We start from the raw sequence: 18,280 nt of genomic DNA, 5'->3' as shown, positions 1-18,280 counted from the left end.
TGTCGTTATAATCCTTTCTGTCCAAACGCCTGCTACTGCTGCAGTACACTTTCCCTATCTATTGTTATTTAAGGATAAAGCATGATGAAGATGTTAAAATGATGATGATTTAGATAGTGGTGAAGAGGTAAAAAGGTAACGATAGTGATGATGAAGATAATTCGATTAAGATTACGATTTTAATTAGGATTATGATTATGATGGTATTAGTGATGGTACGGTTGTTGATCGATGGCGGGTTAATGTTGAAAGATAGGACGATGTGGAAGAAGAAAGAAACAGAAACGTACGGGTCAATAAAATATAGAGTAGTAATGTAAACAAGAAATAACAAGTAGATGAGTGGTTAGAGTGGAGGTTGGGTGATCGAGAGGTCCTAGGTTCAATACTAGGCCACAACATTTTTATTTTACAATAGAAATTGTTGTTGGGCCAGGTACATGTATGTTTCATTGGGCCGAGATCAAATTACTTGTTGGGCCTAATAAACAAGCTTATCAAACTTAAACAATGAGTCTATCGGGCTTATGTTGTTGGGCCGTTATTAATTGAGTGGATTGTAAATGGGAACCAGAAAACATACGAGTTATATTATGTGCGGGTACTACATATTCAGAAAGACAGAAGTGGAGGGATGGTTGGGAACGTGTGTGTGTGACCGAGAGGTTGCAGGTTCGAGTCCAAGTAGTGGCAGTTTATTCTTTTTAAATCTTGTTTACTAATTTGAGGTAGAATTATTAATATCCTTATTATTAGTATTATTATTATTATTAATTATTGTTATTATTATTATTAGTATTATATTATTTATTATCTATGATTGATTGTTATTAAGTAAAATAAATATTATTGTTATTATTTATTATCATTATTATTATTCTACCATTAGGATTAATACTACAATTAAACCAGTATCATAATTACCATTAGCAATAAAATTATTAGTTTTATAGTTATTATAATTATCATTATTATTATCATTATTAAAATAATTATTTTTGCTAAAACTATCATCTTTACTTTTATCATTATTAGTAAAACTATCATTTTTATTAAAATTACTACTATTAGTATCATTATTATTATTATTCTTAATCTAGAAATTCTAAAATTATTAATTTTACAAGAACTAAAGATGTATATATATATATATATATATATATATATATATATATATATATATATATATATATATATATATATATATATATAATATATTTACCACATAAAGTATATTAATATTACAAAAATTATGTTTTAACTAATATTATTGATATAACATTAACTAAATATCAAATAAGTATCATAATGTATTATAATTATTAATAAGATTATATATAAGAATATTGATCTTAATACATAACAAAATATATAAACTTAATTGATTTATATTATATTTTGTTAATATATATACTTAATATAGGTTCGTGAATCCGAGGCCAACCCTACATTGTTTAATGTCGTCATATGTATTTTTACTACAAAATACAGTACGGTGAGTTTCATTTGCTCCCTTTTTAAATGCTTTTGCAATATATATTTTTGGGACTGAGAATACATGCGCTGTTTTTATAACTGTTTTAATAAATAGACACAAGTAATCGAAACTACATTCTATGGTTGAATTATTAAACCGAATATGCCCCTTTTTAGTCTGGTAATCTAAGAATTAGGGAACAGACACCCTAATTGACGCGAATCTTAAAGATAGATCTATTGGTCCCAACAAGCCCCATCCAAAGTACCAGATGCTTTAGTACTTCTAAATTTATATCATGTCCGAAGGAGGATCCCAGAATGATGGGGATATTCTTATATGTATATTGTGAATGTCGGTTACCAGTTGTTTAATCCATATGAATGATTTTTGTCTTTATGCATGGGACGTATTTATGAGAACTGGAAATGAAATTCTTGTGGTCTATTAAAATGATGGAAATGATTATTTATGCTAAACTAATGAACTCGCCGACCTTTTGGTTGACACTTTAAAACATGTTTATTCTCAGGTGTTAAAGAAATCTTCCACTGTGTAATTGCTCATTTTAAAGATATTACTTGGAGTCATTCATGATGTATTTCAAAAGACATTGCATTCGAGTCGTTGAGTTCATCAAGATTATTATTAAGTCAATTATAGTTAGATATATTATAAAATGGTATGCATGTCGTCAACTTTCTATGTAACGAAAATTTTCTTTTCCAAAACGAATGCAATGTTTGTAAAATGTATCATATAGAGGTCAAGTACCTCGCGATGTAATCAACTTTTATGAATCGTTTATAATCGATATGGACTCCGTCCGGATGGATTAGGACGGGGTATGACATCGGGGGTGAAGTATCGACGTGTTAAGATGCCACCCCAAGTAGTATGAAGAGTGAAGTGTCGACGTGTTAAGACACCACTCGGAGTGAAGTATCGACGTGTTAAGATGCCACTCCAAGAAATGTAACGAGTGAAGTGTCGACGTGTTAAGACACCACTCGGGGTGAAGTGTCGACGTGTTAAGACACCACCCTGGGTGAAGTATCGACGTGTTAAGATGCCACCCGAGGGGTTAGTGTATGACGTGTTAAGTGTACTAACGGTTGTTATGAACACCAATGGGAAATTCAAGTACCATTCCTTGTACGATTGGTTAACCATGGTTGTGTGTTGTATTGTAGCATATTATATTGTTCATGTTATATGCTATGTTATGCTAGCTTGTGTAGTTGGAGGTTTAGTTATTATACTTGTGATGGTATGATTATTTATGTTGCTAGCATGTATGCGGTAAATGCGTAAGTGATTGCAAGTAAGTAGGTTGTATACGTAATCGTATAATTATTGCACTCCCTAAGCATTAGCTTACCCCTCTCGTTGTTTATCTTTTTAGATGCAGGTGCGGAGAAGGGGAAGGGGGTTGTTGGGCACTAGTTACCCCTTGTTGGATGCTTGTTGAAGCTTTTGGAAGTCGACCTATTGTTTTGGGTAGTGTAACCCCAAACCATGCTCGGGTGTCGTTTGGTCAAAAATTTATATTAAGGTCGAACTTGTATTTCATTTGGTTAATGGCCTTCGCGCCAAGGATGTAAACTTTGGATGTTTAAACGTTTTGTAAGAAACGGTTCATTTCATGTAACCATCTAAATGGCGCACTTATGGTTAATGATTATGTATTTAAAAATATATATATATTGTCGGTTGTGTATGGGTTGGGTTGTTTCATAATGTGTTTGTATAATACGCGAACATCGATATTTGTTAACGGGAGTCCTACAGGTGAGTTTCGTCTACATCGTGGTCTTCGTCAAGGGGACGCGATTAGCCCGTTTTTATTCTTGATTGTAATGGAAGGTCTTCATCTTCTCTTGAAATCAAAAGTGGAGGCGGGTCTGATTCAAGGGGTTAGGGTGGGAAATTCGGATGTTAATATTTCACACCTTTTTTACGCGGATGATGTAATTATTCTTTCGGAATGGAACCGGATGAGTTTTTTGAATACAATAGCGATGTATACGGAGTTTTACAATTTATCGGGGCTGAAAATTAATGTGGCTAAGTCTCACCTTTATGGCATCGGGGTAGCTGACACTGAAGTTGACGTATTTGTTCATGATATGGGGTGCTCAAAAGGTAGATTTCCATTTACTTATCTAGGTTTACCTATTGGAGTTAATATGAACTATATTGTGAATTGGAAAGCATTAGTTAATCGGTTTGTCAAAAAGTTATCAGATTGGAATGCTAAACTATTATCGATTGGGGGTAGATTAACTCTAATAAAATCGGTGTTGGGTAGTCTAGGGGTTTATTACCTCTCTTTGTTTAAATGCCCGGAAACTATTTTAGATAAGTTGGAAAGTTTAAGAGCCGGATTTTTTTGGGGTAGTACCGAGATTCATAAGAAAATTCATTGGATCGCATGGGATCAAGTACTAGCTTCCTTTGATAAAGGGGGTATGAACATTGGTAGCCTACGGGCATATAATTATGGGCTATTATTTAAATGGTTGTGGCATTTTATAAATTACCCGAACTCGATGTGGGTGATGGTGTTGAAGGCGCTACATGGTATGAAAGTGGGTTTAGATGGGACTTATATTCAAAGTAAAGGGGTGTGTTCAATATTCTAAATGATTTTAAAAAGTTTAAAGACAAAGGCTACCTCCCGAATAACGTCATTAGAGCTAAGGTTGGTAATGGTCAGTCTATTCATTTTTGGAAAGATAATTGGTTAGGTATTGGCCCGTTAAAGGATAAGCATGGGAGATTATTTCATTTGGATCAAGATGAAGATTGTTCACTTGCGGATCGGGTTGACAACGAAAATTGGAGGTGGGTTTGGAGACGTGATATAGGGTCTCGAAACTCCCGGTTACTTGACGAGTTGGTGATGGTTCTGGGAAATCCAGAACTGAGCAATTCGAGTGATAAGTGGCAATGGGCCATGGACGAGGATAATGAGTATACGGTTCATAATACACATTCGTACATCGATGATTCTACCTTTCCTACTAACGATTGTCATGCGAGATGGTGTAAGTTCATCCCGAGAAAGATCAATGTGTTTATGTGGCGGGTGGCGTTAGATAGGCTCCCGTCACGTGACATGCTTAGTCGTCGTGGAGTTCCGATCGACTACATTGGGTGTGAAATTTGCACGTGTGGCTTAGAATCCGTGAATCATGTGATGTTTGGGTGTGATTTAGCTATGGAATTATGGCGTAAGTGTAGGGTATGTTGTAACGTGCAAATGTCGGTGTTTTCATGTTGGTCCGAGTTCGCGAGTTGGTTCGATGGGTGGATAGAAAAGGAAGACACGAAGAACATATTGTATACGATTGTTTCAGCCCTTCTTTGGAATATTTGGCGGTTCAGGAATAGTGTTATGTTCCCCGGAGACACTTTGAAGAAATCTGCTTGTTTGATTCTATTCGTAGTACTTCCTTTTTATGGTTTTGTAGTAGAAGAAAATGTAATTTAGTTTAGAACGCCTGGCTTTTAAAGCCATTATAATCGTGGTGTTTTATGGCCCTCTAGCTGCTTGCTAGAGGGTTCCTTTATTAATAAAAATTTTGATGTTAAAAAAAAACAAAACACAAACATAACCAAGTAAATAACATCTCAAGACCGCAACAGACAAAACCGAACGGCCTCCTCAATCAACTCCAATTTTATTTGTCACACGAGAACCTTTCTTAGTCTTTATTATACGCCTAATAATTTTACCTTCACCTTCTTATATGACTGGTTTACCGGAGACGGATTTGAAAAAGAATGACAATGGATCATCAAACGAGGAAGAACTCACTTTGCGATCATCCGGAGCTAAACCAATTGGGCAACGGAGGTGATCCTCAAGTCGTCAACAGGAGCTTCTTTGAAGAGATTTCGAAATGCCTCCTCAAAGTTAAGATCATAAGCGTTATCTTCAAACAAAACTAGTCGGTCGACTCTAATTTAACTTTACATCTAGCCGAATTTAAAACACCGGCATCTAGCGCAACCTTCGCACCTGCAACCTTAGAAAATTTCAAGGACCCCTGGAGATTCTTATAGTTTTCTCCCAATATGTATCTTGATTTCAGTATATTTGTGTATTGCGCATACAAAAAGTATGAACATTTGGGATTTTTGGTAGTTTATGTGAGGGACATCAGCCTAGATTATTAATTGGTAACTTAGAATATTAGTTAAGAAATTGTGAGAATCGATGGATAATTGCAATGTTACTACAAAATCAATTATTATAATGGTTTTAATTAAAGTAATCCAAATCCTTGGGAATCGATTCTAAGTGGATACCCGTATCTCCTATTGTCTTTTACTTTATGTTAATTAAGTTAATTAATTTAAAATCAAAACTCCTCAATTTACTTAGGATAATTACTAGTTTGAAATTCTTAATCACATCTACTCTCTGTGAAATGAACTGGATTTACAGTTATTCTATTGCTGCATGATTAGGATAGTTTCCTATTTATATGTTAATTGATAATAACATTTTTAGTTTAATTAATAAGTTAGATTTAGCACATCACTTCTTTAACCTCATATAATGGAAGTTGCGTTGAACTACCGATATGTTAGTAAAAATCACGAAGTACTAAGTTATTAGGACTTTATGTTTAACAAAGAACATCATATATATGTAACTCATTTATTAGGACTTATGTTCAACAGAAACATGAATTATATGAGTATGGAATATGTGGTGTTGTGTTATTTGTTGATGAAGTTAATGATGTGCATACCTTCATAAATCATACTTCGTATCTGTAACTCATTTATTAGGACTTATGTTCAATAGATCTAATCCCTTAGACAAATTTATGCTTGATTAATTTGCCCTTAATAAAAAATTCTCAAAATGTTCTCAAAAGACGATCATAAGGTCCCAAAAACGTTATCAACACCACCATATACCCCTTATTGCACTCAATTCCTAGATCAGATCTTGCATCTAATCTTGGATTGATCAATTGGCGCCATCCGTGGGAATATTCGCGGAACCAATGTTCGCGCACACTTTATTAACCGCAGTGTTTATGCGGCACATCTTCGCAATCTCAATATTTGCGGGCTTCCGCAGTGTGATAATGCAGTATGCAGTTGTTGTTTGCTTCTGCGGTTCTGTTTGCACTTGCATCTGGATTGCCTTTTGCACTTAAAATATACATATACATGCCTATGTATATGATCAAGTCCTCCAGTTTATTGTGTTACACTTACGCAAAAAATATAACATAATAAACTCTAAAAAAATGCAGTTAAAGATGCTTTTGAATTGATCCGCAAAAATAAGCCCGCAATTGGAATTTTCACAGCAATTATGTTATCGTTAGACTGCAGCAGAATAACGGCTATATCTATTCCCGAAGTATTTCCATGCGTATTATGACCGTTAAATTGAACCGTTGCATTCTTAATCCACCTATAAATATCAGTGAATGTAATTTGACGAAGCTCACATTGCCAATTCGCTTTCTTTTATATTCTTAACATATTAGCCTTCAATTTATATTTTCTTCAATCCCATCAAATCGAATATAAAAATTCAAGAAATCGGGCAGAAAGAGAATCCAGAAAGCTTCATAGCTTCGGCTTAGAAGCCCGGAAGCAAAACCCCCCTCCTTGTCATCTAAAAAAGATGCGGCGACATGAACTGCCGCGGAGGCTGAGAGAAACAAACGCAAACTCGTTTCTCCCGTTGCTTTTCAACAGAAAAGAACTAGATCAAGTACTAAAGACTTGGTCGAAAATACAATTGTTTCAGACTATTCTTCTGAAACTAAAACTAGTAAGTTTACTTTCATGAATTTTCCAATAGCAAACTCGCAATGTATCAATTGTATCATATTACTGCGTGTTTTCAATGCTAATTAATTTATTTGCTATTTATGCGCGTTTTGCAGCTGATCAAGCTACCACGCCTCCTGAACCAAACCCGCTAACACTCACCAAATATGAGGAGATGTTTCGCACTCTCCCAAATCCAGTTAGCTCAGTACGGATCGATGGTCTTCCTGGATATTTATGCACCTCTTCATCTGCTGCAACGGAGCAGTATGAGAAAATTAAGCTGGCCATACCAGAGGATTTGCGTCATGAGTTTGCAAAAGTCAACTCCGCTGACGCTCATAACTGCTTCGTGCAGAATTCTTTCATGGCCTTTAACTCGGCCTTTGACATGATTACTCGCGAAGAGCAATTTTATGATTTGCTCAAGGCTAAAAGGTGCAAGGTTGAGGATGAGCGCGCCAAAACTGCCCAAGCCCTGCAACAATGCTCAATACTTTCCGCAGACCACAAGACTGCCAACGAGGCTGCGGAAAACTTGAAGAATCAATTGTCTGCAAAGACAATTGATGAGAAGAATTTGTTAGCGGCCAACGAGGTCATGAAAAAAGAGCTTGAAGCGCATGTATATGCATATTTCAAGTGCAAAAGGCAATCCAAATGTAAGTGCGAACAGAACCGCAGAAACAACAACAACTGCGTACTGCGTACTGCGGAAGCCCACATAAATTGAGATTGCTAAGATGTCCCGCATAAACACTGCGGATTAATAAAGTGTGCGCGAACATTGGTTTCGCGAATATTCCAAACCTATAAATAGAGAGCTTGGCCTCTCATTTTAGGTTGTTTATTCTGTGTAATTGCTCTGGTCTTTTGTGATTCACTTGTGACCAAGCCCAAGTATCAATCATAATCGAGGTAAGGTAATGCAATCAAGATCGGGACACGGTGATTGATCACTTGAATCTAAGTGAAAGACGATCATAAGGTCCCAAAAACATTATCAACTCCACCATCCACACCTCATTGCACTCAATTCCTTGATTAGATCTTGCATCTAATCTAGGATTGATCAATTGGCACCATGCGCGGGACAAGAATTAGAATTGAATTCGATAGATTTATTTCGTAAAATCGAATGATTTAATTCAAAATTCAATTTTAATCGTGTTCTTGTTTAATGAATTGCAGATTTACACGTCTGATTCAAGATATTAAATTCAAATGACGAAGCATAATAAGAAGAAGAGCAATAACACAGCAGATGCCTATGATTGTAGAAATTCGACGGCGTTCGATTTTCAAACAAGTCCTGAGATAAGCAAGCAAACGAAAGATTTTCTCGCTAAATCATCTGAAAATGTTACCCCTAATGAAGAAACACAGCAAAATGCTACGACTGAAAAGATGATTGCGGCTCGACGCAATCTTCAACAGAATACAATAAACTGCGAAAACTATTTCTGCAAATTCACTAGGGAACGCAGAAAAAAATCCAGCGAATTAAAGCGTTGCAAATGTTGTTAACAAAAACGCAGAAAAAGACGCAGCAGCTAAAACTACAAAGCGTGTAATAATGCCCCTAGAAGCAAGGAAATTGCTTCAAGAAAAAGGCCTTGATCTTCATATACCGCATAATTATGAATGGCCGCTTAATGATACCCTGATGAATACACAGCGATTAGTGATTAGTCATTGCGAAGATATGAATGATGATACGCGCGAACGCATTGCGTTTGGATCGCCTGTTTTAATTCTAAAAAATGCAAAACATTCAAAAGTGCAGCGCCAACTTTCTGAAAATTCGAAAAGTGATCCTGAAATTATGGAGGTCACAAGTGTTAAACGCAAAAGGCCTGGAACACCAATTCCACGCTATATGGAAGAAGGCGAAACTTCACAAGCTGCAGAAAAAGAAAACGCGCAGTTGTTTCTTGGTGATATGTTTCGAAAAATTGCGCCAAAAGATATGAAGCATAAGTTTGAAGAGCCTCATGTCATTCAAAAGATGATTGAAAAGTATTGCGCAGATACAAAAGAAACGCGCACTAAAACAACAACAAAAATCACTTCCGTTACTGACAAGTTTGTTTCGCATGTTTAAAACTATTCAATCACGACGCCGCCAATTGTACCTGCAACATTGGGTGTGTACTCAGGCTTTACTGATCCACTAGATTTTTTACAGAGGTTTGAAGGAGTTGCAAGTACATACAATTGGGACGAGCCAGTAGCGTGTCGTGTTTTCCCATAGTCCTACAAGGACTTGCGCGAGAGTAATTTCACAACTTGAACGTAAGAAGCATTGTTGGTTTTATTGATCTCCGCGAAAAATACCTCATGTAGTTTCAAAACCTATTGTCGAAAAAGAAAACGCACATTGAGTGCCATGATATAAAGAAAGGTTTTAAAGAAATGCTTGGTGGTTTGCTCACACGTTATATCTATGAGTGTCAAAAGATACCTAGTCTGCATGAAGACCAAAAGATTTCTGGATTTGTCCACACAATCAATCCTTAGAAACATCCTACATTAGTGTGGCGATTGCGCAGAGATGTACCGCGAACCTTTGCAAAGGTTATGCAGGAAACATATGATTATATCTATTGCGGTGAAGATAGCAACATTACCCAGAATTGCAATTGGGGTAAGGAGAAAAGTTGGTGCGATGATTATGATTCTTACCGCGATGGTAACCAAGATAATTATCACGATAACAACCATGGATCAGGGTACCAAAGAAGAAATAACAATGGAGGTTACCCGCGCAATGATCGACAACGAAATAATGGTGATAATGGCAACCATGGATATAACAATCGTGACCGCATTTCTTCAAGAAAGTGGAGTAATGACTCATTTAACATAATCCAAGTGTTGTCCAAAACACCAAAAGAGATCTTGATGCAAGAGCAGATTGCCAAAACTTTCCCAGATCCGCCATCGCTATCAGAAAACAATAGACGTGATAAATCTAAGTTTTGTGTCTTTCATGATGATTATGGTCATGACACAACTCGCAATTTAGTTGAGCTGATTGCTGAAGCAACAACACAAGCAAGATGGATCATTTGTTAATTAACAAAACAACGAGCACAGCAGACGTAATGATTGCGCCCAATTTATCCAACACTCCTAAAAACGCCAAATGTCAGTGCAACTGTGCAGCAGGAGCGAAAGGCTCCCGCAGTAAAAAAAAATTGGGCGCAAAGGTAGTTGGAAAGAAGGAAAATTTTCAAGAAATTAAAGTAATAAATATGGTTCAAGTCAACAATGTTGCGCAGAAGAGGAAGGCTGAAGATGTTGTGGAAAAATGGAAGTTTACGCCAATAATGTAACACCGGCCATTTTTTTATAACACATCGGAAGTCTTATTTAATAAAATCACAACCTAATTACATTAGTACAAAATCACTAAATTAAGTTTACTTTATCAAACGGTGTTACGTTATTACAGACACGGTTAAAAAAGTTCACATCAGAGTTTCAAGTCAAACATGTCTTCTACATCAATGCCCGATCCCATCAGCAGTAGCTAAACCTGCAGGGAAGGAATGTAGGGGATTGGCGCACCGCTAAGTGAATGGAATCTATCTACAGATTAAGCTTAAGCAATCCATCATACAACAGTCAACTAACATGCTTACAACCATCAAGCATATAAATAACAAAAATATGAGGATCGACGGCTTGTGCAGGCACACGAACCTAGTTGATCGGGCTAGGATCTACCGATAGTCCTTCTTACCAGTCTCTGCATAACTATCCAAACGCAACACATACGTTCTTCTATGCTATACTAAACAGACTGTAGGACTTGGACTCAACCTCCCTTGGAATGGTTGACCTCACACGGACTTCAACTGCCCTAGGAATGGATGAAAGTCCCCAACCGCCCTAGGAATGGCTGGTGTCAAACACAGTGCACATATACAACATATATAGATCACATAGCATGCAACTATCCATCTAGCATGACAATTACTATGCTACATAAAGTAATCAGAGTAATCCACAGTAGCATGATTTTCTACTTAAACTCTATCCGAAGATAGACCCACTCACCAATTACCAGCAACTGAAGATTCTCAGAGTTCTAATCTTTCTGAGTCTTCTCTTTCTCTTTTCCACCTGAGAATAGACATAACACAGTCAGTAATCATGTCTTGATATTAAATCAACAACAAGACAACAACGCTATAGATCAACACTTAAACACTTAAAACTGGTCTGCCAACCATACAAGTAACACCCTCACTCCCACGTTTGAAAACACTCAACCGTGCGGTTGACAACTCACTCGTACATTTGGTCTATGACTAAATATCCATCCATGAATCACCTGATCCGTAAAGTTCGCCACACGAGTGACCAGTGACTCGCACGAGTCACATCTTAACTATAAGTATCATCTTAACCAAAACAATAGCTCTCCTTAACCACGTACTCGCACGGTTCATAACACGGTTGACCACCCCAACTGTACGAGTGAAGGCTCACTCGTGTGAGTGATGAAGAACACTAGCAGCAATTGTTTAGACGGGTTTTAACCCCAACATGCACACATGAAACATCAATAGATACTGTAATTTAACACATACAATCATGCATTCACTATATGATAAGTCTACATCACAATTTAATCAATAACGACACTCACACGCGTGCAAAACAAGGCATACACCCTAAAAACACTTTTCCTGACAAAAATAAATTTTGATCCAAATTCTTAAAACCTTATCATTGGAATCTACACCTCAAGACAATTCCAACGATAGTTTATTCATCGAAAATGGAGTTACGGTTTGAAAGTTACGCCCTTTTCAAATTTACCAAAAGCTGACCAGTGCTCAACCGCGTGGCTGAGACCTCAAACGTGCGGTTGAGCCCTCAACCATGTGGTTGAGCCCTCAAATACGTGCTCAACCGTGTGGTTGAGCCCTCAAACGCATGGGAGCTGATGAAAAGCTCTAGCTCACTGTTTTTCGCGTTTTTGACTCTAATTCTTGATTTTAGCAAGTTCTAACACCAAAGGCACTTGAAAAACATCATATAAACTATATATCAACTATTTCTAACATCAATTAAGCATAACAAACACAAATCATGAAGATTCAAGCTCATATTCATCAAAAACCCATTTTACACCCAAAACCCAATTCTTAAGAATTAAACCACGAATTCAACCATGCTAACCTGGAAAAATACTTAAAAGGATGATATGATGCAGTTCCTAAAGCTTCTTGATTCAATTTATCACTTGGATTCAATTTAGGGTTTTAAGGTGGTGAAGAGTTTAGGTACGGGACTAGTTTGAGAATGTTTAAGAAATGAAAAGAGTGAAGCAGATTACACTCTAAATGGGTTATTAAAACCCATACCCCACAACACACTGGTATTTATCAGTTATCTAATATCTTTCGTACATTCTTAAGTCATCCTAACGGAGTCTAAATTTAACAAACGAACCATTTATGTGACCCTCGTCAACTGGTCTTAACCACATATTCAATTAATAATAAACATATTATTAAATTAAAAGCATATATAAACGCAAATATAAACACAAATATAAATCTAAGGGCAATTAAGTAATCTTACTTCTAACCCCGGTTTCAGTCTGTTACAAATCCACCCCCTTAAAGTGATTCCGTCCTCGGAATCTGGTCATGGTCAAACAGATGGGGGTAACGGGTCTTCATCAACTCTTCTGTCTCCCATGTCAAATTAGACCCTAAACTGTGTTTCCATTCTACTAAAATCATCGGGATTTCTTTCTTTCTTAACTTAGTAACCTTTCTATCGACTACTCGAATTGGTTCCTCAACCAACTTGTTACTCAAATCAACTTTCAAATCTACTAGCGGTACGATTTGTATCTCGTCATCGACTTTACACTCACGCAAATAACACATGTTGAAGGTATTATGAATACTAGCTGACTCAGAAGGAAGATCTAACACAACCGTCTGGTCATTCAGAATTTCCCTAATTGGAAACTGCCCAATGTACCTTGGCGCAAGCTTAACACATTTACCAAATCGGATAACCCCGTTCCACGGTGAAACCTTAAGATACACACGATCACCCACATGAAAATTTACTGGACTTCTATGCGGATCTGCATACATCTTTTGTCTATCTCTGGCAGCTTTCAACTTTTTCCGCGCAATAGCAACTTTTTCGGCTGTCATTTGAACAATTTCAGGACCCACAAACTGTTTCTCTCCAGCTTCTAACCAACAAGTCGGAGTTCTGCAATGACGACTGTACAACATTTCGTAAGGCGACATTCCTATGCTCGAATGATAAGAATTATTATACGTGAATTCAACCAATGGAAAATGTGTATCCCACGATCCACCATATTCTAATACTCACGATCTCAACATATCCTCTAACATTTGTATCGTTCATTCACTCTGACCATCTATCTGAGGATGATAAGCCGTACTCAAATTCACACGCGTACCTAAATTCTGTTGTAGACTGTTCCAGAAGTTCGATACAAATCTAGAATCCCTGTATGACACAATCGATAATGGCACACCATGACGACTAATGTAACAACCCGACTTTTTTGACTTATATTTTTGTGCTCTATACTTTCACGAATCTACGTATATGTGCGTACTGAGCTAGTTTATGCTCTGGGATCTTACTTAATGTTAATTACTTTCGTTAATATCTTACAGCATGTTATTAAGTGTTTAATCAATTAACTTGATCCTCGAATGCTTTTATGACCGTTAGTGTCACTTGATGCTTAGAATGAGCTATGTACTTTATACACGTTAAACTTTGGTCATAATTGGAATATTATGACTACATAATACTAATTGTTATTTTCTAATGACAATTACTTAGCTTATTGGTTGCTTAATTACGCTTAGTAATTTACTAATGCACACTAGTTAGTCTTGTTAGACTTTCTACCTTATTGGACTTAAGCCCACCCTACTCTAGCTAATGGACTTTTAAGTTAGCCCAATTTTAATGGAATTATGACCCATTAAGAAGTAGGACAAAAACCCATTAAGATGAGCCAACATACTAGCATTTTTGTTAACCATTATTACACATGTTGCATGGGATCCCAACAATAAGCACCACCTTTAGACCACCACCATGCAAAAAGCAAAAAAGTTGTCCCCTTGTCCCCTCCCCATACCTACGGCCTAGATACCCCCACCACCACTATAACTATCAAGCCTCATTCACCCATTTCACACTTGATCTCATTCTCATTTTACACACACTTACTCTCTAATATTCTCTCTAGTCTTTCTCATACTAAAATTGTAAGTTTTAAATTTTCTTCTTCTTCTTCTCTTCATAATCATGACATCATCATCATCTTAAGATCAAGTTTTTTAGCTTTTTGATCTTGTTATATCTTATAGATTCAAACTTTTATTTGAATCCTTCAAGAACATGAAAGATTCAAGCTTTCTAGCTTTGAATCTTCATTACTTTATTAGATCTAAGTTTTCTAGCTTATGATCTCTTTATTTTTGTTAAAAGATCAAAACTTGTATTTATGATCTTCATGAAACTTAAAGATCTAACCTTTTGCTTTAGGGATCTTCAAGAACATAAAATATTCAAGCTTTCTAGCTTTGGATCTTCATTACTTTGATGAATCTAAGTTTTATAGCTTAAGATCACTTTGTTTTTGTTAAAAGATCAAAACTTGTGTTTATGATCTTCATGGAACTTGAAGATCTAGCTTCTTGCTTTAAAGATCTTCAAGAACATAAAAGATTCAAGTTTTCTAGCTTTGAAATCTCATAATTATTGTTAAGGGATCCAAGCTTTCTAGCTTAGGATTTCATTACCTTGTTTGATCTAAGTTATGTGACTTAAGGTCTTGCTTGATTTGAATCAAAGTTTGTAGCTTTGCTTTTGAATAGAACTTGTATTTGTGTTAAGACTAGGAACATGATGTAACCTTGGTTCATCATCCTTCTAAAACTCTTAAGTGAGTTGTATTTCTTCTTAGTCTTGACATTGTGTGTTTATGGTTGAAACTTGGTCAAAGTGATGCTAAAACATTAAGAGTTGTACACTTGAGGCTTATACGCATCAAGGATGAGAACCGTGATGAGCATCAAACACCAAGAAACCCACCGGAGCACTTGTTTCTATTTATCAGGGTCTGATCAGACTCCAGGGGCTTCTAGAAACTTGATTTCCAGATATTTCGGTTTGATTAGATGACTTTTTGTTTAAGACTCACCTAAATACGATATACGGTTTAGGATTTATAGCCTTCCGAAAATCACTACGCCTTCGTAACGACGTGCTGAAATTTCTGACCTACTCGCGCTTGAACCGTCGCCACGGTCAAATGACATCGAGTTAGGATCTGAAAATTGGAAAGCGGTAAGAGGACTCACAAACGAAGCCTTGGCCACTTTCCGCGGGTCATTTCAGTTTGTATAAATGTCGTAGCAGCTGCCCGAAGTCAGCCCTTTGTTTCGATCTCTATTCTTGTTGAAAACTTACTTTATCTTTTACGAATGATGATGATGATGATGATACTTAAGACTTAATTTATTTACTTTTAGACTTTTGGGGACAATATACTGACTTAGTAACCTTTGACTTAGGTTGAGGACCTTTCGAACCGACTCACTACTTGCATACTTTTCATATCGACTTTTACCGCATTGTTCACTGTGAGTTATAGCTCCCTTTCTACTTTACTATTTTTGGGACTAAGAATACATGCGCTTTTAATGTTTTACATACTAGACACGAGTACTTAAACTTTATATTTGTGTAGGTGATATAACGGCACAAATTTTTCCCTTAGCTCGGTAATGTTTAACTATTGGTTTTGAACCGGTAGACGTGAATATTAGATATGGATCCATAGGGTTTGACATTATAACAACCCTCACTTTTCCATTCTGAATTTACTAAATTGCCCTTAAGGTTTCATTGTCATATTCCGTTAGGGTTGTTATTCAGACATAATAAGTACACGAGTAATTAAATGCTCTGTAAATTAATGCTTGTAATTAATAATCTGAAACCTCAACCTCTTCTATTAATTAAAACCCTAATCTTATAAACCCTAACCTTAATACTAAATTAATAATATAAACTATATGTATTAAATAAATTATGACATTATAAAAATTAAACTATTAGGAAATAAGTAAAAATTTATAAAAAGGCATGGACAAATAAATACATGATTAAATAAAATATACTTTAAATAAATGTAACTTTAAAAAGAAAAATATATAAAATATATATATATATATATATATATATATATATATATATATATATATATATATATATATATATATATATATAATACAAAATGCCAAAAAAGAATAAAATAAATATGAATATTAATAATAAATCAGTTTTTATAAATAAATAAAAAAGAAAATACTTGATCATTAAGTAAACAACAATCCTAATTAACTTCAAACTATTCCATCCTAATCCAATTCAAGTACTTGATCATCAAGTAAACCTAAGATGATTAGGACTCTAATCCACACCCTATAAAAAGGATCTCTTGGCTCATTCTCTCCATTCACAAAATCAATCAAAAACCTCCTCCTTTCTCTCCTTGTTGGCGATGCAAGAACACACCACCACCACCACCACCTCCCACCTTCAGTTTTCAACAACCAAACCATACCACCACCTACTGCAATCGTTGCAGCCTAACACCACCACGAAATCATCTCTTTTGTTGCTGTAAAACCCCACGAAAATAGCCCCTCTGCTGCTACTGTTGAACCAAACCCCCACCAAACAGACCCAAATTGCCACCTCTTTTTACTGCTCTTCAGCCTCTTTTTCGAGCCACAACAGCTCCTATTTGCAGCTGTAAAACCACCACCCAAATAGCCCTTTAGTCGACATCTTGCTCCTGTTTTTCTGCTGCAAACTCGTACTCAAAACATCCCTCCAAGTGCTCATTGTTGCTTGGTATCCTGCTGCAGGTTTCGTCGAGCAAAACAGACCCAAAAAACACTTAGTTTGGGTCGTGATATCCTGCTGGATATCTGCTACTGTTTCAGTCCACTTTCATCATCTTCTTGTTCTTGATATTAATCTCTAAAGGTATCATTAAAACCCTATCTTAATCTTGCTTTTAAATCAATTACTTTTAAACTTATATTCAAGTATTATGTTAAGTATATTGATCTAAGTATGATCATGATGGTAGATGATAATGAATATGATTATAAATAAGTTAATGATGAAGTTAAAAGTATGATTATGAAGTATTATGAATCATAGTAATGATATGAACATGGTTAAGATGAAAGAATGATCATGATTATTAAGATTAAGTTGTGAAGTTATAAGTAATATAATCAAGTATGAATTATGAAAGTAGATTATGAATAAGTTATAAAATTAGATTAAGAATGCATGTTGAATTGTAGGTATTATGAATAAGTTAATAAGAATGTTAAAAAGTTATGGTTAATAAGAATATGTATTAAGGTATGGTGCATGAATGATCAAGGAGATAAAGCTAGGTAATAGATAAAGATTATGATTATGAATCGATTATGATTAATGTTATTAGCTTATGATTATGATAAAAAGTTATGATGTGATAATAATGCATGCATGCATACGTATGTATGTACATGTATACATTATAGATATATGTGTGTGTGTGTGTGTGTTTGTATATGTAAGTATATACATACGTGTATATGTATGTGTATATATGTATGTATATGTACGTGTGTATGTATGTATGAGTGTGTATGTATAAGTATATAAACTTAGTAAACATAAAAAGATAAGTAATTATATATATATATATATATATATATATATATATATATATATATATATATATATATATATATATATATGTATATATATATATATGTATATATATATATAATGTTAATGAGATTACTTAATAATTGATTAATTAAAGAATAATACTACTACTACTATTATTATTATTATTATTATTATTATTATTATTATTAT

The 18,280-nt window shown here is 35.4% G+C and overlaps 1 protein-coding gene across 1 annotated transcript; it reads left to right on the top strand.

The window, feature by feature from the left end:
- The first annotated feature begins 3,216 nt into the window (after window positions 1–3,216).
- LOC139863990 (uncharacterized) lies at window positions 3,217–8,493 on the top strand. The gene is made up of 4 exons (XM_071852583.1): window positions 3,217–4,060; window positions 4,144–4,713; window positions 7,405–7,950; window positions 8,480–8,493. The coding sequence occupies exons 1-4, from the start codon at window positions 3,217–3,219 to the stop codon at window positions 8,491–8,493; spliced, it is 1,974 nt and encodes a 657-aa protein (XP_071708684.1).
- The last annotated feature ends 9,787 nt before the right edge of the window (window positions 8,494–18,280 follow it).

The sequence above is a fragment of the Rutidosis leptorrhynchoides genome, chromosome 8 (assembly GCF_046630445.1).
Source record: "Rutidosis leptorrhynchoides isolate AG116_Rl617_1_P2 chromosome 8, CSIRO_AGI_Rlap_v1, whole genome shotgun sequence".
In the NCBI taxonomy this organism is placed as follows: domain Eukaryota; kingdom Viridiplantae; phylum Streptophyta; class Magnoliopsida; order Asterales; family Asteraceae; genus Rutidosis; species Rutidosis leptorrhynchoides.
The sequence above is the reverse complement of the archived record's forward strand: the minus strand, read 5'-3'. Positions and strand labels throughout refer to the sequence as shown.